The sequence below is a fragment of the Scyliorhinus torazame genome, chromosome 24 (genome assembly GCF_047496885.1).
Source record: "Scyliorhinus torazame isolate Kashiwa2021f chromosome 24, sScyTor2.1, whole genome shotgun sequence".
Lineage (NCBI taxonomy): Eukaryota > Metazoa > Chordata > Chondrichthyes > Carcharhiniformes > Scyliorhinidae > Scyliorhinus > Scyliorhinus torazame.
Window position 1 is genome coordinate 55748291 of NC_092730.1, and position 23330 is coordinate 55771620.

At 45.5% G+C, this 23330-nt stretch overlaps 1 protein-coding gene and 1 non-coding gene across 2 annotated transcripts in view; both read left to right on the forward strand.

Annotated features, from left to right (window-relative positions):
• Positions 1-19404, forward strand: part of LOC140400075 (histone H2B-like) — a 264362-nt gene extending 244958 nt beyond the window's left edge. Inside the window, exons 3-4 of the mRNA XM_072489554.1 lie at positions 1758-1921; positions 17239-19404. Of these exons, the coding sequence (XP_072345655.1) occupies positions 17311-17697 (387 nt within the window). The 5' untranslated portion in view covers positions 1758-1921; positions 17239-17310 and the 3' untranslated portion in view covers positions 17698-19404. The remainder of the gene's footprint in view (positions 1-1757; positions 1922-17238) is intronic.
• Positions 19405-21765: 2361 nt separating this feature from the next.
• Positions 21766-21837, forward strand: trnag-ucc (transfer RNA glycine (anticodon UCC)). Its single transcript has one exon. It is a non-coding gene; the product is annotated as a tRNA-Gly (tRNA).
• Positions 21838-23330: the final 1493 nt, after the last annotated feature.

A 23330-nucleotide genomic window follows, 5' to 3' on the forward strand; every position in this document is an offset into this window, starting at 1 on the left:
AGTAGAAAAGCGGGGGGGGGGGGGGCCTGTGGGAGATATCGAGGGCTCAAAACAGCAGAAGCGTGAGAGGTGTACAGAATGTGCAAGAGGGAACTTAAAACGGAAATTAGGAGAGGAAAAAGGAGACGTGAAAGGATACTTGCAGGTAAAATGAAGTTGTTTTACAAGTACATTAAGGGTAAAATGATAATTCGGTACAGAGTAGGGCCCATGACAGAGCACAGTTGTAACTTATGTGTGGAACCGGAGGATGTAGGTAGGGTTTAAAATGAGTATTTTGTGTCAGTGTTCACCCGTGAGAAGGACAGTGTGGGTATAGAAATCAGGGAGAAGGACTGTCATAAAGCTAAAGAGATTAATATAGACAGAGAGGAGGTTCTGAGTGGGAGGCTTCAAAGTAGACAAAGCTCCAGGGCCAGATGAAATGTATCCCAGGCTGCTGAGTGAGGCAAGCGAGGACATAGCAGGGGCACTGGCAATAATTTTCAATTCCTCGCTGGCCACAGGAGAGGCGCTGGCGGACTGGAGGATCGCCAATGTGGTACCATTATTGAAGAAGGGAGGAAAGGATAAACCAGGAAACTATAGACCAGTCAGTCTAACCTGAGTGGTGGGGAAACTATTGGAAGCAATTCTGAGACACAGAATTAATCTGCATTTGTAGTGGCAGGGATTAATCAGGAACAGTCAGCATGGTTTTGTTCAGGGGAGGACATGTCTGACCAACTTGATTGAATTTTTTTTAAAGAGGTGAACAGGTGTGTAGATGAGCGAAATGCATTTTGACGTAGTCTACTTGGACTTCAGCAAGGCTTTTCATCAGGTCCCACATGGGAGACTGATAGCGAAGGTCACTTTCTATGGGACATAAGGAAATTTGGCAAATTGGATCCAAAATTGGCTGAGTGGTAGGAAGCAGAGGCAGTTGGTGGAGGAGTGTTTTTCTGACTGGAAGACTGTGTCCAGTGGGTTCCCACAGGGATCAGTGTTGAGGTCCTGGCTGTTTGTGGTTGATACAAATGCTTTAGATATGAATATAGGAGGGTTGATCAGTAAGTTTGCTGCTAATATTAAATTTGGTGGGGTGGTAAATGTTGAGCATAGCCTTCGAATACAGGAGGACACAGATGGACTGATCAGTGGCAAATGGAATTCAATCTGGAAGAGATGCACTTGGGCAGGACAAACAAGACAAGAGAATACATGATAAATGGCAGGACGCTGGGAGGCACGAAGGACCGGAGGGATCTTGGTGTGCATGTACACCAGTACCTTAAGGTAGCAGAGCAGCTGGATACAATGGGTAAGGAAGCCTATGGCAGTGTGGATCAAACTTATTTGCCAGGGTCCCATTTTTACCAACCTGGATCCTTCAGGACCCTCGCTGGGCGGCCTTTGCGACCATCGCCAGCTCATCTTCACGGCCCACCATTTTCACTTGACTTTAATGTGACAGGTGGGCCTGCTTGGTCCCCACGATCTCACTTGCTTTGTTATTCACTGTTACATTTCTGATAATGACTTCAGCTGGTGATTTAAGATTCACTTCGTCCGTTGACGAAAATTACAGAGGTTTGTCCTCGAACTCGCCCTGCTTAGTCTTCAAACGTCTTTGACATTTTGAGGTTTTAAACATTCATTTGCCAGTAATTCCCTGCATGTAACACCCATGAAATTTGAATCCTGATTACAGTGGCACAATTTATAAACCCACCCCTCAAATACTCATCATTGTGCTGCTTTGTTCCTGTTTTCAGCTTCTTCATGGGTTGTTCACCAGAGGCCCTGGAGTTCACACCAGCACTGCTGGCAGCTGCAAAATGGAGGAATCTCACTCGCGCCCAGAACATGATGTCAGCGTACGGGGCGTGTGACCTGCTCTCTGCCGCTGCTTCCGGTGGGAGGACTCCAGAATTTGCTGGTAAAAACTGGCCTGGGACAGCGCGCTGACGTCAGGAGCAGCCAGTCCCCCTTGCTGAGCTCCGGACCTGCGCACTACTTGACAAGGCAGGCATGCGCGGAATGGCCGACAATCTCAAACGGCCATCACGGTCGGCATTTGTAAACACTAGACGTGACCATTGGCCATTCCTCCCGCGATCTGCATCACCAGCACCCTCCTGAAGCCTGCCCGAGATCCACCCACAGGTCACGACTCTGAGCTTGAAAACCCGGGCCTATGCTATCCTTGTCTCTATTAGCTGAGGCACAGAGTTTAAGAAAAGGCAGGATATGATGGAACTGTATAAAACATTGGTTAGGCCTCAGCTGAGTAATACGCACACTCACACTGTATCACTGAGTGAGTAAATCCCACACTCTCACACTGTATCAGAGAGTGAGTAAATCCCATACTCACACACTGTATCAGAGAGTGAGTAAATCCCACACTCACACACTGTATCAGAGAGTGAGTAAATCCCACACTCACACACTGTATCAAAGAGTGAGTAAATCCCACACTCTCACCAGTATCAGAGAGTGAGTAAATCCCACACTCACACACTGTATCAGAGTGCGTAAATCACACACTCACACACCGTATCAGAGTGAGTAAATCCCACACTCACACACTGTATCAGAGAGTGAGTAAATCCCACACTCTCACACTGTATCAGAGAGTGAGTAAATCCCATACTCACACACTGTATCAGAGAGTGAGTAAATCCCACACTTACACACCGTATCAGAGAGTGAGTAAATCCCACACACACACACTGTATCAGAGAGTGAGTAAATCCCACACTCACACACCGTATCAGAGAGTGAGTAAATCCCACACTCACACACTGTATCAGAGTGAGTAAATCCCACACTCACACACTGTATCAGAGAGTGAGTAAATCCCACACTCACACACCGTATCAGAGAGTGAGTAAATCCCACACTCTCACACTGTAACAGAGAGTGAGTAAATCCCATACTCACACACTGTATCAGAGAGTGAGTAAATCCCACACTCACACACTGTATCAGAGAGAGTAAATCCCACACTCACACACTGTATCAGAGAGTGAGTAAATCCCCCACACACTATCAGAGTGTGAGTAAATCCCACACTCACACTGTATCAGAGAGTGAGTAAATTCCACACACACACACAGTATTAGAGAGTGAGTAAATCCCACACTCACACACTGTATCAGAGCGTGAGTAAATCCCCACTCACACACTGTATCAGAGAGTGAGTAAATCCCACACTCACACGCTGTATCAGAGAGTGAGTAAATCCCACACTCACACGCTGTATCAGAGAGTGAGTAAATCCCACACTCACACACTGTATCAGAGAGTGAGTAAATCCCACACTCACACACCGTATCAGAGAGTGAGTAAATCCCACACTCTCACACTGTATCAGAGAGTGAGTAAATCCCATACTCACACACTGTATCAGAGAGTGAGTAAATCCCACACTCACACACTGTATCAGAGAGTGAGTAAATCCCACACTCACACACTGTATCAAAGAGTGAGTAAATCCCACACTCTCACCAGTATCAGAGAGTGAGTAAATCCCACACTCACACACTGTATCAGAGAGTGAGTAAATCCCACACTCACACACCGTATCAGAGTGAGTAAATCCCACACTCACACACTGTATCAGAGAGTGAGTAAATCCCACACTCACACACCGTATCAGAGTGAGTAAATCCCACACTCTCACACTGTATCAGAGAGTGAGTAAATCCCATACTCACACACTGTATCAGAGAGTGAGTAAATCCCACACTTACACACCGTATCAGAGAGTGAGTAAATCCCACACACACACACTGTATCAGAGAGTGAGTAAATCCCACACTCACACACCGTATCAGAGAGTGAGTAAATCCCACACTCACACACTGTATCAGAGAGTGAGTAAATTCCACACTCTCCCACTGTATCAGAGAGTGAGTAAATTCCACACACACACACAGTATTAGAGAGTGAGTAAATCCCACACTCACACACTGTATCAGAGAGTGAGTAAATCCCACACTCACACACTGTATCAGAGAGTGAGTAAATCCCACACTCACACACTGTATCAGAGAGTGAGTAAATTCCACACACACACACAGTATTAGAGAGTGAGTAAATCCCACACTCACACACTGTATCAGAGAGTGAGTAAATCACACACTCACACACTGTATCAGAGAGTGAGTAAATCCCACACTCACACAATGTATCAGTGAGTGAGTAAATCACACACTCACACACTGTATCAGAGAGTGAGTAAATCCCCACTCACACACTGTATCAGAGAGTGAGTAAATCCCACACTCACACGCTGTATCAGAGAGTGAGTAAATCCCCACTCACACACTGTATCAGAGAGTGAGTAAATCCCCACTCACACACTGTATCAGAGAGTGAGTAAATCCCCACTCACACACTGTATCAGAGAGTGAGTAAATCCCACACTCACACGCTGTATCAGAGAGTGAGTAAATCCCACACTCACACGCTGTATCAGAGAGTGAGTAAATCCCACACTCACACACTGTATCGGAGAGTGAGTAAATCCCCCACACACTCACACTGTATCAGAGAGTGAGTAAATCCCACACTCACACACTGTATCAGAGAGTGAGTGAATCCCACACTCACACACTGTATCAGAGAGTGAGTAAATCCCACACTCACACACTGTATCAGAGAGTGAGTAAATCCCACACTCTCACACAGTATCAGAGAGTGAGTAAATCCCACACTCACACACTGTATCAGAGAATGAGTAAATCGCACACTCGCACACTGTATCAGAGAATGAGTAAATCGCACACTCGCACACTGTATCAGTGAGTGAGTAAATCCCACACTCTCACACTGCATCAGAGAGTGAGTAATCCCACACTCACACACAGTATTAGAGAGTGAGTAAATCCCACACTCACACACTGTATCAGAGAGTGAGTAAATCCCACACTCACACAGTGTATCAGAGAGTGAGTAAATCCCACACACACACACTGTATCAGAGAGTGAGTAAATCCCACACTCACACACTGTATCAGAGAGTGAGTAAATCACACACTCACACACTGTATCAGAGAGTGAGTAAATCCCACACTCACACACTGTATCAGTGAGTGAGTAAATCCCACACTCACACACTGTAACAGAGGGTGAGTAAATCCCACAGACACACACTGTATCAGAGAGTGAGTAAATCCTAGACACACTGTATCAGAGAGGGAGTAAATCTCACACACACACACTCTAGCAGAGAGTGAGTAAATCCAACTCACACACTGTATCAGAGAGTGAGTAAATCCCACACTCACACAGTGTATCGGAGAGTGAGTAAATCCCACACTCACACACTGTATCAGAGAGTGAGTAAATCCCACACTCTCACACTGTATCAGAGAGTGAGTAAATCGCACACTCAGTGTATCAGAGAGTGAGTAAATCCAACACTTACACAATGTATTAGAGAGTGAGTAAATCCCACACTCACACAGTGTCAGAGAGTGAGTAAATCCCACACACACACACTGTATCAGAGAGTGAGTAAATCCCACACTCACACTGTGTCAGAGAGTGAGTAAATCCCACACCCACACATTGTATCAGAGAGTGAGTAAATCCCACACTCACACGCTGTATCAGAGAGTGAGTAAATCCCACACTCACACACTATCAGAGAGTGAGTAAATCCCACACACACACACACTGTATCAGAGAGTGAGTAAATCCCACACTCACACACTGTATCAGAGAGTGAGTAAATCCTAGACACATTGTATCAGAGAGTGAGTAAATCCCACACTCTCACACTGTATCAGAGAGTGAGTAATCCCCCCCACACACTGTATCAGAGAGTGAGTGAATCCCACAGACACACACAGTATCTGAGAGTGAGTAAATCCCACACTCACACACTGTATCAGAGAGTGAGTAAATCCCACACTCACACACTGTAACAGAGTGAGTAAATCCCACACTCACACTGTATCAGATAGTGAGTAAATCCCACACTCACACACTGTATCAGAGAGTGAGTAAATCCCACACTCACACACTGTATCAGTGAGTAAATCCCATACTCACACACTGTATCAGGGTGAGTAAATCCCACACTCTCACACTGTATCAGAGAGTGAGTAAATCCCACACACACTGTATCAGAGAGAGAGTAAATCCCACACTCTCACACTGTATCAGAGAGTGAGTAAACCCCCCCCACACACACTGTATCAGAGAGTGAGTAAATCCCACACACACACTGTATCAGAGAGAGAGTAAATCCCACACTCTCACACTGTATCAGAGAGTGAGTAAACCCCCCCCACACACACTGTATCAGAGAGTGAGTAAATCCCACACACACACTGTATCAGAGAGTGAGTAAATACAGGACCGGCATGTTCCTTTGAGGAAGAAAGATAAATACGGCAATTTTCGGGAACCTTGGATGACGAGTGATATTGTAGGCCTCGTCAAAAAGAAAAAGGAGGCATTTGTCAGGGCTAAAAGGCTGGGAACAGACGAAGCCTGTGTGGCATATAAGGAAAGTAGGAAGGAACTTAAGCAAGGAGTCAGGAGGGCTAGAAGGGGTCACGAAAAGTCATTAGCAAATAGGGTTAAGGAAAATCCTAAGGCTTTTTACACGTACATAAAAAGCAAGAGGGTAGCCAGGGAAAGGGTTGGCCCACTGAAGGATAGGCAAGGGAATCTATGTGTGGAGCCAGAGGAAATGGGCGAGGTACTAAATGAATACTTTGCATCAGTATTCACCAAAGAGAAGGAATTGGTAGATGTTGAGTCTGGAGAAGGGGGTGTAGATAGCCTGGGTCACATTGTGATCCAAAAAGACGCGGTGTTGGATGTCTTAAAAAATATTAAGGTAGATAAGTCCCCAGGGCCTGATGGGATCTACCCCAGAATACTGAAGGAGGCTGGAGAGGAAATTGCTGAGGCCTTGACAGAAATCTTTGGATCCTCGCTGTCTTCAGGGGATGTCCCGGAGGACTGGAGAATAGCCAATGTTGTTCCTCTGTTTAAGAAGGGTAGCAAGGATAATCCCGGGAACTACAGGCCGGTGAGCCTTACGTCAGTGGTAGTGAAATTACTGGAGAGAATTCTTCGAGACAGGATCTACTCCCATTTGGAAGCAAATGGACGTATTAGTGAGAGGCAGCACGGTTTTGTGAAGGGGAAGTCGTGTCTCACTAACTTGATAGAGTTTTTCGAGGAGGTCACTAAGATGATTGATGCAGGTAGGGCAGTAGATGTTGTCTATATGGACTTCAGTAAGGCCTTTGACAAGGTCCCTCATGGTAGACTAATACAAAAGGCGAAGTCACACAGGATCAGGGGTGAACTGGCAAGGTGGATACAGAACTGGCTAAGCCATAGAAGGCAGAGGGTAGCAATGGAGGGATGCTTTTCTAATTGGAGGGCTGTGACCAGTGGTGTTCCACAGGGATCAGTGCTGGGACCTTTGCTCTTTGTAGTATATATAAATGATTTGGAGGAAAATGTGACTGGTCTGATTAGTAAGTTTGCAGACGACACAAAGGTTGGTGGAATTGCGGATAGCGATGAGGACTGTCTGAGGATACAGCAGGATTTAGATTGTCTGGAGACTTGGGCGGAGAGATGGCAGATGGAGTTTAATCCGGACAAATGTGAGGTAATGCATTTTGGAAGGTCTAATGCAGGTAGGGAATATACAGTGAATGGTAGAACCCTCAAGAGTATTGAAAGTCAAAGAGATCTAGGAGTACAGGTCCACAGGTCATTGAAAGGGGCAACACAGGTGGAGAAGGTAGTCAAGAAGGCATACGGCATGCTTGCCTTCATTGGCCGGGGCATTGAGTATAAGAATTGGCAAGTCATGTTGCAGCTGTATAGAACCTTAGTTAGGCCACACTTGGAGTATAGTGTTCAATTCTGGTCGCCACACTACCAGAAGGATGTGGAGGCTTTAGAGAGGGTGCAGAAGAGATTTACCAGAATGTTGCCTGGTATGGAGGGCATAAGCTATAAGGAGCGGTTGAATAAACTCGGTTTGTTCTCACTGGAACGAAGGAGGTTGAGGGGCGACCTGATAGAGGTATACAAAATTATGAGGGGCATAGACAGAGTGGATAGTCAGAGGCTTTTCCCCAGGGTAGAGGGGTCAATTACTAGGGGGCATAGGTTTAAGGTGAGAGGGGCAAGGTTTAGAGTAGATGTACAAGGCAAGTTTTTTACGCAGAGGGTAGTGGGTACCTGGAACTCGCTACCGGAGGAGGTAGTGGAAGCAGTGACGATAGGGATATTTAAGGGGCATCTTGACAAATATATGAATAGGATGGGAATAGAAGGATACGGACCCAGGAAGTGTAGAAGATTGTAGTTTAGTCGGGCAGTACGGTCGGCACGGGCTTGGAGGGCCGAAGGGCCTGTTCCTGTGCTGTACATTTCTTTGATCTTTGTTGTTGTTAAATCCCACACTCACACTGTATCAGAGTGTGTAAATCCCACACTCACACACTGTATCAGGGAGTGAGTAAATCCCACAGTCACACACTGTACCATAAGAAGATAAGAACTAGGAACAGGAGTAGGCCATCTGGCCCCTCGAGCCTGCTCCGCCATTTAATGAGATCATGGCTGATTTTTGTGGACTCAGCTCCACTCTTCGGCCCGTACACCATATCCCCGAATCCCTTTATTCTTTAGACAGGCATCTATCTTTTTCTTAAAAACGTTTAAAGAAGGAGCCTCAACTGCTTCTCTTGGCAAGGAATTCCAGAGATTCACAACCCTTTGGGTGAAGAAGTTCCTCCTACACTCCGTCCTTAATCTACCTCCCCTTATTTTGAGGCTATGCCCCGTAGTTCTGCTTTCCCCGACCAGTGGAAACAACCTGCCCGCATCAATCCTATCTATTCCCTTCTTAATTTTATATGTCTCAATAAGATCCCTCCGCATCCTTCTAAACTCCAATGAGTACAGTCCCAGTCTACTCAACTTCTCATCATAATCTAATCCCCTCAACTCTGGGATCAACCAAGTGAATCTCCTCTGCACTCCCTCCAGTGCTAATATGTCCTTTCTCGGGTAAGGAGACCAAAACTGAACACAATACTCCAGATGCGGCCTCACCAACACCCTATACAATTGCAGCATAACCTCACTAGTCTTGAACTCCATCCCTCTAGCAATGAAAGACAAAACTCGATTAGCCTTCTTAATCACCTGTTGCAGCTGCACACCAACTTTTTGCGACTCGTGCACCAGCACACCCAGGTCCCTCTGCACAGCAGCATGTTTTAACATCTTACCGTTTAAATAATAATCCATTCTGCTGTTATTCCTCCCAAAATGGATAACCTCACACTTGGCAACATTGAATTCCATCTGCCAGACCCTAGCCCATTCACCTAACCTATCCAAATCCTTCTGCAGACTTCTGGTATCCTCTGCCCTTTTTGCTTTACCACTCATCTTAGTGTCATCTGCAAACTTTGACACATTGCACTTGGTCCCCAACTCTAAATTGTCTATGTAAATTGTGAACAACTGCGGGCCCAACACTGATCCTTGAGGGACCCCACTAGTTACAGGTTGCCAACCAGAGAAACACCCACTTATCCCCACTCGCTGCTTTCTGTTAGTTAACCAATCCTCTACCCATGCTACCACTTTACCCTCAATGTCATGCATCTTTAGTTTATGCAGCAACCTTTTGTGTGGCACCTTGTCAAAAGCTTTCTGGAAATCCAGATATACCACATCCATTGGCTCCCCGTTATCTACTGCACTGGTAACGTCCTCAAAAAATTCTACCAAATTAGTCAGACACGATCTACCCTTTGTGAACCCATGCTGCATCTGCCCAATGGGACAATTTACCTCCAGGTGCCCCGCTATTTCCTCCTTAATGATAGATTCCAGCATTCTCCCTACAACCGAAGTTAAGCTTACCGGCCTATAATTACCCACTTTCTGCCGACCTCCTTTTTTCAACAGTGGTGTCACGTTTGCTACTTTCCAATCCTCTGGGACCATCCCAGAGTCTAGTGAATTTTGATAAATTATCACTAGCGCGTTTACAATTTCCCTAGCCATCTCTTTTAACACTCTGGGATGCATCCCATCCGGGCCAGGAGACCTGTCTACCTTTAGCCCCATTAGCTTGCCCAATACTGCCTCCTTAGTGATTACAATCATCTCAAGGTCCTCACCTATCGTATCCTTATTTCCATCAGTCACTGGCATGTTATTTGTGTCCTCCACTGTGAAGACTGACCCAAAAAACCTGTTCAGCTCCTCAGCCATTTCCCCGTCTCCTATTATTAAATCTCCCTTCTCATCTTCCAAAGGACCAATATTTACCTTAGCCACTCTTTTTTTGTCTTATATATTTGTAGAAGCTTTTACTATCTGCTTTTATGTTCTGAGCCAGTTTACTTTCATAGTCTACCTTACTCTTCTTTATGGCTTTTTTAGTAGCTTTCTGTTGTCCCCTAAAGACTTCCCAGTCCTCTCGTCTCCCACTAATTTTTGCCACTTTGTATGTTTTTTCCTTCAATTTGATACTCTCCCTCATCTCCTTCGATATCCACGGTCGATTTTTCCTCTTTCTACCGTCTTTCTTTTTTGTCGGTATGAACCTTTTCTGAACACTGTGAAAGATCGCTCGGAAGGTTCTCCACTGTTCCTCAACTGCTTCACCATGAAGTCTTTGCTCCCAGTCTACCTTAGCTAGTTCTTCTCTCATCCCATTGTAATCGCCTTTGTTTAAGCACAAAACACTAGTGTTTGATTTTACCTTGTCATCCTCCAACTGTATTTTAAATTCCACCATATTCTGGTCGCTCCTTCCAAGAGGATCCCGAACTATGAGATCATTAATCAATCCTGCCTCATTACACAGGACCAGATCTAGGACCGCTTGTTCCCTTGTAGGTTCTATTACATACTGTTCCAGGAAATTATCCCGGGCACATTCTATAAACTCCTCCTCAAGGCTGCCTTTACCAACCTGGTTAAACCAATCGATATGCAGATTAAAATCTCCCATGATAACCGCTGTACCATTTCTACACGCATCCGTTATTTCTTTGCTTATTGCCTGCCCGACCATCCTGTTACTATTTGGTGGCATATAGACTCCTCCTATCAGTGACCTTTTCGCCTTAGTATTCCTGATTTCCACCCAAATTGATTCAACCTTGTCCTCCATAGCACCAATATCATCTCTTACTATTGCCCGGACGCCATCCTTAAACAACAACGCTACACCACCGCCCTTACCGTCCATTCTATCCTTTCGTATAGTCTGATACCCTTGGATATTTAACTCCCAGTCGTGACCATTTTTAACCATGTTTCAGTAATGGCCACTAAATCATAGTCATTCACGATGATTTGCGCCATCAACTAATTTACCTTCTTTCGTATACTACGAGCATTCAGGTAAAGTACACTTATGCTGTTTTTAATGTCTTTGTTATGAATGCTAACACCTTGATCAGTAACTTTTCGCAATTTATTTTTCCTCTTACCCTTTCTCCTAATGATCCTTGTCTTTGAACCCATATCTCTACATAATAACCTGTCACGTAACCTGCTACCTTGATCTCCATTAACCATTATACTGTCCATAGCTTTACACTTCCCTTCCCCCAACTTGCTAGTTTAAAGTCAGAGAGTGAGTAAGTCCCACACTCACACACTGTATCAGAGAGTGAGTAAATCCCACACTCACACACTGTATCAGAGTGAGTAAATCGCACACTCACACACTGTATCAGAGAGTGAGTAAATCCCACACTCACACACTGTATCAGAGAGTGAGTAAATCCCACACTCTCACACTGTATCAGAGAATGAGTAAATCCCACAGTCACACACTGTATCAGAGGGTGAGTAAATCCCAAACACACACACTGTATCAGAGTGAGTAAATCCCGCAACCACACACTGTATCACAGAGTGAGTGAATCCCACACTCACACACTGTATCGGAGAGTGAGTAAATCCCACATTCACACACTGTATCAGAGAGTGAGTGAATCCCACACTCACACACTGTATCGGAGAGTGAGTAAATCCCACACTCACACACTGTATCAGAGATTGAGTAAATCCCACACACTCACACTGTATCAGCGAGTGAGTAAATCCCACACTCTGACACTGTATCAGAGAGTGAGTGAATCCCACACTCTCACACTATCAGAGAGTGAGTAAATCCCACACTCACACACTGTATCACAGAGTGAGTAAATCCCACACTCACACACTGTATCACAGAGTGAGTAAATCCCACACACTCACTGTATCAGCGAGTGAGTAAATCCCACACTCTCACACTGTATCAGAGAGTGAGTGAATCCCACACACTCACACTGTATCAGCGAGTGAGTAAATCTCACACTCACTGTATCAGAGAGTGAGTACATCCCACACTCACACACTGTATTAGAGCGTGAGTAAATCCCACACTCTCACACTGTCAGAGAGGGAGCAAATCCCACACTCACACACTGTATCAGAGTGAGTAAATCCCACACACACACACTGTATCAGAGTGTGAGTAAATCCCACACTCTCACACTGTCAGAGAAGGAGCAAATCCCACACTCACAGACTTTAGAACATAGAACAGTACAGCACAGAACAGGCCCTTTGGCCCTCGATGTTGTGCCGAGCCTTATTCATAACCAAAATCAAGCTATCCCACACCCTGTCATTCTGGTGTGCTCCATGTGCCTATCCAATAAGCGCTTGAAAGTTCCTGAAGTGTCCGACTCCACTATCACAGCAGGCAGTCCATTCCACACCCTAACCACTCTCTGAGTAAAGAACCTACCTTGGATATCCCTCCTATATCTCCCACCCTGAACCTTATAGGTATGCCCCCTTGTAACAGCTACATACACCCGAGGAAATAGTCTCTGAACGTCCGCTCTATCTATCCCCTTCATCATCATATAAACCTCTATTAAGTCGCCTGTCATCCTCCTCCACTCCAAAGCGAAAAGCCCTCGCTCGCTCAACCTTTCCTCATAAGACCTATCCTCCAAGCCAGGCATCATCCTGGTAAATCTCCTTTGCACCCTTTCCAATGCTTCCACATCCTTTCTGTAGTGAGGAGACCAGAACTGCACACAATACTCCAAATGTCGTCCCACCAGTGTCATGTACAGTTGCAGCATAACCCCACGGCTCTCAAACTCAAGACCCCTGTTAATAACGACTAACACACTTACGGCCTTTTTCACGGCTCTGTCCACTTGAGTGGCAACCTTCAGAGATCTATGGACATGAACCCCAAGATTTCTCTGTTCCTCCACATCCCTCAGAACCCTGCCGTTGACCCTGTAATCCGCATTCAAAATGAATCACCTCGCACTTATCAGGGTTAAACTCCATCTGACATTTTTCGGCACAGCTCTGCATCCTATCAATTTCTCTTTGCAGCCTACAACAGCCCTCCACCTACTCCACCAATCTTGGTGTCATCAGCAAATTGACTGACCGACCCTTCAGCCCCCTCCTCCAAGTCATTGATAAAAATCACAAATAGCAGAGGACCCAGCACTGATCTCTGTGGTACACCGCTGGTAACTGTTCTCCATACTGAAAATTTTCCATCCACCACCCCTCGTCTTCTATGTGATAGCCAGTTACTTATCCAATTGGCCAAATTTCCCTCTTTCCCACACCTCCTTACTTTCTTCATGAGCCGACCATGGGGAACCTTATCAAACGCCTGACTAAAATCCATGTATACGACATCAACTGCTCTACCTTCATCTACACACCTAGTAACCTCCTCAAAGAATTCAATCAAATTTGTGAGGCAAGACTAACCCTTCACGAATCCGTGTTGACTATCCCGGATTAAGCTGCATCTTTCCAAATGGTCATGAATCCTATCCTTCAGGACCTTTTCCATTAACTTACCGACCACCGAAGTAAGACTAACCGGCCTATAATTACCAGGGTCATTCCTATTCCCTTTCTTGAACAGAGGAACAACATTCGCTACTCTCCAGTCCTCTGGCATGGGCAGGGGCAGCACGGTAGCATAGTGGTTAGCACAATTGCTTCACAGCTCCAGGGTCCCAGGTTCGATTCCCGGCTTGGGTCACTGTCTGTGCGGAGTTTGCACGTTCTCCCCGTGTGTGCGTGGATTTCCTCCGGGTGCTCCGGTTTCCTCCCGAGTCTAAAGATGTGCAGCGGCTGGTTTAGCACACTGGGCTAAATCGCTGGCATTTAAAGCAGACCCAGGCAGGCCAGCAGCACGGTTCAATTCCCGTACCAGCCTCGCTGAACAGGCACCGAAATGTGGTGACCAAGGCCTTTTCACAGTAACTTCATTTGAAGCCTACTTGTGACAATAAGTGATTTTCATTTCATTTCATTTTCAGGTTAGGTGGATTGGACATGGTAAATTGCCCTCAGTGTCCAAAATTGGGGTTACTGGGTTATGGCGAGATGGTGGAGGTGTGGGCTTGGGTAGGGTGCTTTTTCCAAGGGCCAGTGCAGACTCGATGGGCCGAATGGCCTCCTTCTGCACTGTAAAATCTATGTCAGTGGACACTATCAACGTGGACAATAGGGACCCAAAGATCAAAGGCTCTGCAATCTCATCCCTTGCCTCCCAAAGAATCCTAGGATATACCCCATCTGGCCCGAGGGACTTGTCGACCCTAAGTTTTTTCAAAATTGCTAATACATCCTTCCTTAGAACATCTACCTCCTCCAGCTACCCGCCTGTATCACACTCTCATCCTCAAAAACATGGTCCCTCTCCTTGGTGAACACTGAAGAAAAGTATTCATTCAAAGCCTCTCCTATCTCTTCTTACTCCATGCACAAGTTCCCACAACTGTCCTTGACCGGTGCTAACCTCACCCTGGTCATTCTTTTATTTCTCACATAAGAGTAAAAAGCCTTGGAGTTTTCCTTGATCCGACCTGCCAAGGACATCTCATGCACCCTCCTAGCTCTCCTTGGCCCTTTCTTTAGGTCTTTCCTTGCTACCTTGTAAACCTCAAGTGACCCAACTGAACCTTGTTTCCTCATCCTTACATACGCTTCCTTTTTCCTCTTGACAAGCCGTTCAACCTCTTTTGTGAACCATGGTTCCCTCACACAGCCATTTCTTCCCTACCTGACAGGGACATATCTATCAAGGACACGCAGTATTTGTTCCTTGAACACGCTCTACTTTTCATTTGTGCCTTTCCCTGACAGTTTCTGTTCCCATCTTATGCTCCCTAATTCTTGCCTAATCACATCACAATTACCCCTCCCCCAATTATAAACCTTGCCCTGCCATATGGCCCTATCCCTCTCCATTGCAATAGTGAAAGACACCGAATTGTGGTCACTATCACCAAAGTGCTCTCCCACAAACAAATCTAACACTTGGCCCGGTTCATTACCCAGTACCAAATCCAATGTGGCCCCACCTTTTGTCGGCCTATCCACATATTGTGTCAGGAAACTCTCCTGCATACACTGTACAAAAACTGCCCCAACCTATAGAGGTTCCAATCAATATTTGGAAAGTTAAAGTCAGCCATGACAACTACCCTGTGACCTCCACACCTATCCATAATCTGTTTTGCAATTTCTTCCTCCACATCTCTATTACTATTTGGGGGCCTATAGAAAACTCCTAACAACGTGACCGCTCCTTTCCTATTTCTAACTTCAGCCCATATTACCTCAGTAGGTAGATCCCCCTCGAACTGCCTTTCTGCAGCCGTTAAACTATCCTTGATTAACAATGCTGCTCCTCCACCTCTTTTACCACCTTCCCTGCTCTTACTGAAACATCTAAACCCCGGAACTTCCAACAACCAATCCTGTCCCTGTTCAAACCATGTCTCCGTAATGCCCACAACATCGTAGTCCCAGGTACCAATCCACGCTCCAAGTTCACCTATCTTATTCCGGATGCTCCTTGCATTGAAGTAGACACACTTCAACCCACCTTCTTGTCTACCGGTACACGCCTGCGACCTTGATACCCTCCTCAGTACCTCACTACTCTCAACGCTGGCTTCTGGACTACAGCTTGTTTCCCCATCCCCCTAACAAATTAGTTTAAACACCCCTGAAGAGCCGGAGCAAATTTCCCTCCCAGGGCATTGGTGCCCCTCTGGTTCAGGTGCAAACTGTCCTGTCTGTACAGGTCCCACCTTCCCCAGAATATACTCCAATTATCCACGTAACTGATACCCTCCCTCCTACACCATCCCTGCAGCCACGTGTTTATCTGCACTCTCTCCCTGTTCCTCAACTCGCTAGCACGTGGCAGCGGCACAAACCAGAGATGACAACATGGTTTGTCGTGGCTCTCAGCTTCCACCCTAGCTCCCTAAATTCCTGTTTTAAATCCCCGACCCTTCTCTTACCTTTGTCGTTGGTACCGATGTGAACCGCCCAATTTCAATACAGGTAAAAATAAAAAACTTAGCCAGCAACCACTGCGCCCTGCACGATAACAGCAATCAGCTGTTATGGGCCCGCACAAACAATTTAAATCTTTACTCCTTACCCAGCAGTCACTCTGTCCTCACTCCGACCGCATTCAGCTGCAAACCCCCAACAGTAATTTTTAAAAAAATTTACTCCCCTTAACAAGCACTCACTCAGCACCACTGCATCCCACACGATAACAGCAATCAGCTGTTATGGGCCCCGCACAAACAATTTAAATCTTTACTCCTTACCCAGCAGTCACTCTGTCCTCACTCCGACTGGATTCAGCTGGAAACCGCCAACAGTAAGTTTTTTTTAAATTTACTCCCCTTAGCAAGCACTCACTATCAGAGTATCAGAGAGTGAGTAAATCCCACACACATACACTGTATCAGAGAGTGAGTAAATCCCACACTCACACACTGTATCAGAGAGTGAGTAAATCGCACACACACACTATCCATGAGTAAATCCCACACTCGCATATTCCAAGAGGCTCACAGTTCCTGAAGGAATCCCACGCTCCCGCACAGTCTCTCTGTGGTGAAGGTTCCCTCTCACCGACAGCCAGGTGACTTTTCCTGGTGAATCTTTACACACTGACAAACTGGGACTGGAGACATTCTTTCTGAAATGTATTTCCTGTTTGTAATATGATTGCAATATGAGGTATATGATTGGTGGAAAATCCTAATTCTGATTGGTCTGTTTTTATATCCAGTCAAATAAGCAGAACATAACTGGCTGTCCTCATTTTCACTATGTCCAATCACAATCATTCCTTTCCCCATTCCTCATTAGCATAGATGTGAGGCTCTGTCTATTTAATCAGCGCTCGGAAGGGGTTTGCTTTATTTCTGGGTGAAATTGACGATGGCTGACGAGAAGAAACCAACATCGAAACCAGCTTCCAAGAAGGGAGCCAAGAAAGTCATCAAGAAACCGGCAGTAAAGGGCGGCAAGAAGCGGCGAAGGTCGAGGAAGGAGAGTTACTCTATCTACATCTACAAAGTGATGAAGCAGGTTCACCCCGACACCGGCATCTCCTCCAAGGCCATGAGCATCATGAACTCGTTCGTCAACGATATTTTCGAGCGCATCGCGGGTGAGGCTTCCCGCCTGGCCCATTACAACAAGCGCAGCACCATCAGCTCCCGGGAGATCCAGACCGCCGTGCGCCTGCTGCTGCCCGGGGAACTGGCCAAGCACGCCGTGTCGGAAGGGACAAAGGCGGTGACCAAGTACACCAGCTCCAAGTAAAACTCCACAATCGACTGAAAACCACCCCAAACACAACGGCTCTTTTAAGAGCCACCCACAATCTCTGTGAAAAAGCTGCACCATCTTTTCCCGCATTGACTTGATGAGAAATCTCTTTGTGGAGGATAGAGATTTGTCCCGTTCCAGAATGTTGTGAATGTGGCTTCATACCCGCCCGTCACAGACAGTTTCACACAGAAGAGAATCAAACTGAATTGAGAGCGGATTTTAAACCCAGTCTGGCATTTGTGACGGACAATGAGGAGAAGCACAATTTCAGGAGGGAATTATTTAAGTTTAATAACCATATTCAGATTTCACAACTGGTGAGTTAAATTAATCAAATTGTTTTTTTATGTTTCCTCTGGGGTGATCTGGGCGCCGCTACATGAATCCTGTTTTCCCAGTGAGCTGAGATTTGCTCCGTTTTAAATTGATGAACGGGGTGTTATTACCGCCGGTTACAGATAAGAGATTGACAAATTCAAACTGTTCCTAATATACCGCCTGGAAACTGGGACGGCAAAATATAATAAACCGATCACAAAGTGAGATTCAAATCGTTTCCTGAACATTTCACTGCAGTGAAATTGGCGGGATTTTGGAATTTGAAAACATAAGCCAATCAAATCCTACAATGTCGTCTCCCTGGCCCTGTGATTGGTTAGTTATTGAATTGACAAGTGTTAACCAATCAGAGCTGGAGACTTGCTGTTGATACTGAAAGCGGTTTCAATGATTATTAATTGGGATTAAACTGATGAAATCTGTAACTTCTCCCGGACTGTACTTGAGATTTAAAATATAATTTGTTTCCACAGACAACTACCAGAATATTCTGAAGATGAATAAATGTGGTGTTTCCTCCACACAAGTTACAGGGAAAAGTGTCGCCAGCTCCTTCCCACACACAGTCCATACATTGTCACTGACAGAGCAAAGAGACACAGACAGGTCATCAGTTCCACAGTCTCAGGCAGCAGAAATAGTTCCAGAGACATATTTTCAACCCATCAATCAAACAGAGCAGGAGAGACAGACGCTGTGTCCATGTCACCCTAACGGGGGCCTCATAAATCCCAGTCCAAATTCTCACCCACTCTCATCATCACTGTATCAGATCCACAATAGAGCAGCCTTAGTGAAATAATAAATATCCGAGAAAACTGACACGTGATTGCCGGTTAAAAGTTACACAATTAACCTTAATAATGTACTCTGAGATTCGAGTTAAATACCAGTCACATCGCGCAATAGGGGGTTTAGAAATGGCTGCACAAATCCCCAGAGTGTGTCCTCACAAATACATTAGCTGCAAACCCAAATATCTGCTACATTCTCAGATTGAGATATGTTGAAAGCGACAAAGATACAAACTCTGATTCTCGTTTAAAACTCACCCAATTTATGAAAATAAAAGATACAATCTCATTTCGATGTCTATGAACTGAGCTGTAACTTGCAAACTATTACAGAATCCTCACTCACTCTGTTCCAGATGGAAGACACTGTAGCGATTCCAGACTGTGGTCCATTTTACATTCATGTCAAAATTCTGACTCCGAATCAGACGGAGTGTCCGAGATCAAATCAATGTGTACAACCTGAGTTAAACTTCCAGAGCAATCCAGTATCAGATTGAAGGTTACATTATCTTTCACTATTGTGTTCTGATATTAAATGCTCACGTTGTTTGCTTAAAACCTCCCACATCAATTGTCTCTTTCTGTGCTGGAAATTTACGTAGAATGAATGCAAATTTATAAACAGTCCCAGAGATTGAAGGTCACATCCTCAATCCCATCCTCACAGTGAGTCACGAAGCCTGACAGATACAGGATTATTCTCAAACACATGTTCAGAGTAAGTTACAGCAGCCATACCTCCAAGACCTGATCTGTAACCGTTTCAGACTCACAGAATAATACAGTGTCCCCTCGTGACATGCCCTTCTACTGAGTTGAACAGGTGCTCCCTATCCGCCCTGTCTATACCCATTATAATCTTGTACTCTTCGATCAGGTCACCCCTCAGTCTTCTCTGTTCCAGCGGAAAAAAACAAGCCTGTCCAACCTCTCTTCAACTCTTCAACCCTTAAATGTTCCATCCCAAGCAACATCCTGCCGAATCACCTCTGCACCCCATCCAATGCAGTCACATATTTGCTAGAATGTGGTGACCAGAATTGCACACTGTACTCCAGCTGTGACCTCCCCAACATTCTATACAACTCCAACGTGACCTCTCTGCTTCTGTAATCTGTGCCCGGATTGATAAAGTATTTCATATGCCTTTCCAGCACCCTACTAACCTGCCCACCTGCCTTCAGAGATCTCTGGACAAACACTCCAAGGTCCCTTTGTTCCTCAGGACTTCCCAGTGTCAGGCCATTCACATTAATCCTATAATAATAATATTATATTCTTTATTGTCACAAGTAGGCTTATATTAACACTGCAATGAAGTTACTGTGAAACCCCCCTACCAAGTGGATCACATCTCATTTTACAGCTTTAAATTCCATCAGCCACTTTTCTGCCCATTTGACCATCCCGTCTGTATCTTCCTGTAACTCAAGACACTCAACCGCACTGTGGGCTTGAAACTCAGTGAAAGGATTTCACCCTCCTCTCGGAATCTGATCACCACCTCAATCCCAACATTCGGCTTGGGTGGGCAGACAAGACAACGTCCTTCCCGCAGCCCCCCAGCACAGACTGGATAATATCCCAAACTCGTATCCTGCTATTGTCACATTGCTCCACCACCTTGTTCTCTTCACAAAACGCCAGGAATCTCAGGCCAATTCTTCAGACCTTTGATTCTCTCTTCAAACAACATCTTGTCCCTGATTAAGTCCATCCTGGGAAGAGGGGATCGTCATTCTGAGTTTCTCTGCAGGCATCCGGTTGCTGTTGATGGACCAAAAGAGGCCTCACGCCTGAAAGAAAGCCTCTCTCACAGCCCTGCGAGCATGTCTCCATTAGACGGTGCAGAATACCTGCAGAGTAGATAACAATGGAGAGAAGTGTGAGCAATTTCAGCTTCACAATTCTGTGGAAATGGAGGATTCGGAATGAAACATTATTGGAAATACTGAACAGATCCTCTGGGATCAGGACTCAACAGGGGAACAGGCGCTTTAACGGATTAAGCTACAGAGTGTGAGGATGTTCAGCTAATCACAAGGAAATGCTGGAAATACTGTACGGATCTGTAGTATCTGTGAAAAGCGAAATAGTTAACATTTCACATGCTGACCTTTCATTGGAACGACCTGTTTCTCTCTCCACAGAAGCTGCCGGATCAGCTGAATATTTCCAGCATTTTCTGTCTTTGTTGCAGATTTGCAGCATCCGCAGTATTTTGCTTTTGGGCCAAAGGACAATGAGTTGCCTTTCCTGCTCTGAGGGTTATTGCAGGTCCCTCTGGCTGTGATTATCGCTGATTCGGCCAAACATTTACAATCTATCATTAATTGACCGCGAGAATGGGCGGTGAGGGGATTCTGGAACCGCTCCAAGTCCATATGGTGTATGTACACACACAGTGCTGTTAGGGAGGGGTTCCAGATTTGGATGGTGCCTCGCGGAGGAAAAGTCAATTTCTGGAGTGGGATTCGAGCCCTGACCTCCAGAGGAGACTGCGACCTGAACTCGGCCATCCTGACGTATTCGAAAGGTTAGGTGCGATTGGGGCGAAGTCGGGTGGTCTTTCCGAGGGTCGGTGCCGACTCGATGGGCCGAATGGTCTCCTTCCGCACTGGAGCCATTCTACGATTACTGAAATAGGGTGAAAACGGCAGCATCAGGACACAAGGACAAGTTGCGGTCTCAGGCCAGAGTAAGTGTCCAAAGTAATGACACACACATTAGAAATCAATGAGATAAATACATTTATTGTGGACTGGTGCCATCTCCTGGCAGAACGGGAGCCGTGCGACACGGACACTCTCATTCAGGAGCATTTTAAATTGGAGTGAAATAACTTACGCTAAGTATGAATGTGTTCCAAAACAGTTTATCAAGCTAATCTAAAGTACCAATTGGAATCTGAGTCTTTCAGTGAGCGATGGTGGTATAGTGGTGAGCATAGCTGCCTTCCAAGCAGTTGACCCGGGTTCGATTCCCGGCCATCGCAATAAAAAGCTGGTTGTATATTTTTGCGCCACTTCGTGAGTTTCAAACCGAGAAAGAGAAACAGTTCCGAACTCAGAATTTGGGCGCAATTAGGGTGGGGAGTGAAATAAGTAACTTTCTCATCATTTTTAATATGGTTTCAATATGGACAGTGTTTGACTATTCACCGCCCAAGCCCTCAAACTAAAGCTAAAAATCACAGCATTTTCACTTCACCCTTATGAAGTGGACCAAACAGAGACACAACAGACACGTTACAGACGAGGATGGGATTTGAAGCCACGTGTACAGAGCACAATGGATTATTGTGCATCACCCTAACCACGTGGTACAGCTGCTTTACTTCAGGGCCCTTTAGTATCCATCAATCTAACTTCTTTGAGTTTGTTTCGCACAGTTGCTGATGTACAGAACACAGTCAAAGTATAAATAAATAAAAATAATCTCTGAGTATATTTGCGCTTGTGGCGCAACGGGAGCGCGCCTGACTCCAGATCAGAAGGTTGCGTTGAAATCATGTCAGGCGCACGGAGCCTTTCTGCAGCTGGTTCCAGGAATTTCTCTCTGTAGAAATGTTCTCGAAATGACTCCATTCCACGATGCAAATAATATATTTCATATTTACCCGGTTGAGCAAATTTGTCAAATAGCAGGAGATTCATCTCGTCCTGTTAATGCAGAATGACAGTGAGTTCAGTAAGAAATGTTTACAAACAACAGCAATTTCTTTCTGCTCACTGTACACAGTTATAGTGATCTGTATTTAACAGCAGGAGCGGGAACCGCAGTCCGCAGTCTTCACCTTCACGGTGAGTCTGAATTTCAGTTTGGGGGTTTCAGAGAGAGTGGATGTTATTGCGGAAACTGAAGTCACTTTTCCTGTTTTATACAGAAATCCGGTATAACTTGCTGACAATCCAGTTTTCCTTCCTCAGCTCAGTTCATTCAATTCTCTCTCATTTTAGGATTTCGTTTACCCCCTAATTAATCCACAATATCTGTTTGATTTGGATAAAGAAATGATTATGTATCAAGCGGTTCAATACAATTCTGTGGAGGGCATTCTAATGTTCTCAGGAAGATGGTTAGAGTCAAAGAGTCATAGGTGTTGACAGCACGGAAACAGGCCCTTCGGCCCAGCTTGATCATGCCGCCCAGTTTCTTTCACTAAGCTAGTCCCACTTGCCCGCATTTCGCCCATATCCCTTTCTACCCACCCTGCCCATTTAACTGTCCAACTGCTTTTCAAAAGATAAAATCGTGCCCGCTTCCTCCCCACTGCCACTGCCTCACGAAGCCCGTTCCAGATGCCCACCACCCTCTGTGTGAGGAAATTTCCCTTCTGGCCTCTTTTGTATCTCTCCATTCTCACCTTAAACCTATGCCCTCTCCTTCTAGACTTCTCTACCTTTGGGAAAAGATGCCGACTACCTTAGCTATGCTCTTCATTATTGTATAGACTTCTGTAAGTTCACCCCCAAGACTCATACGGTC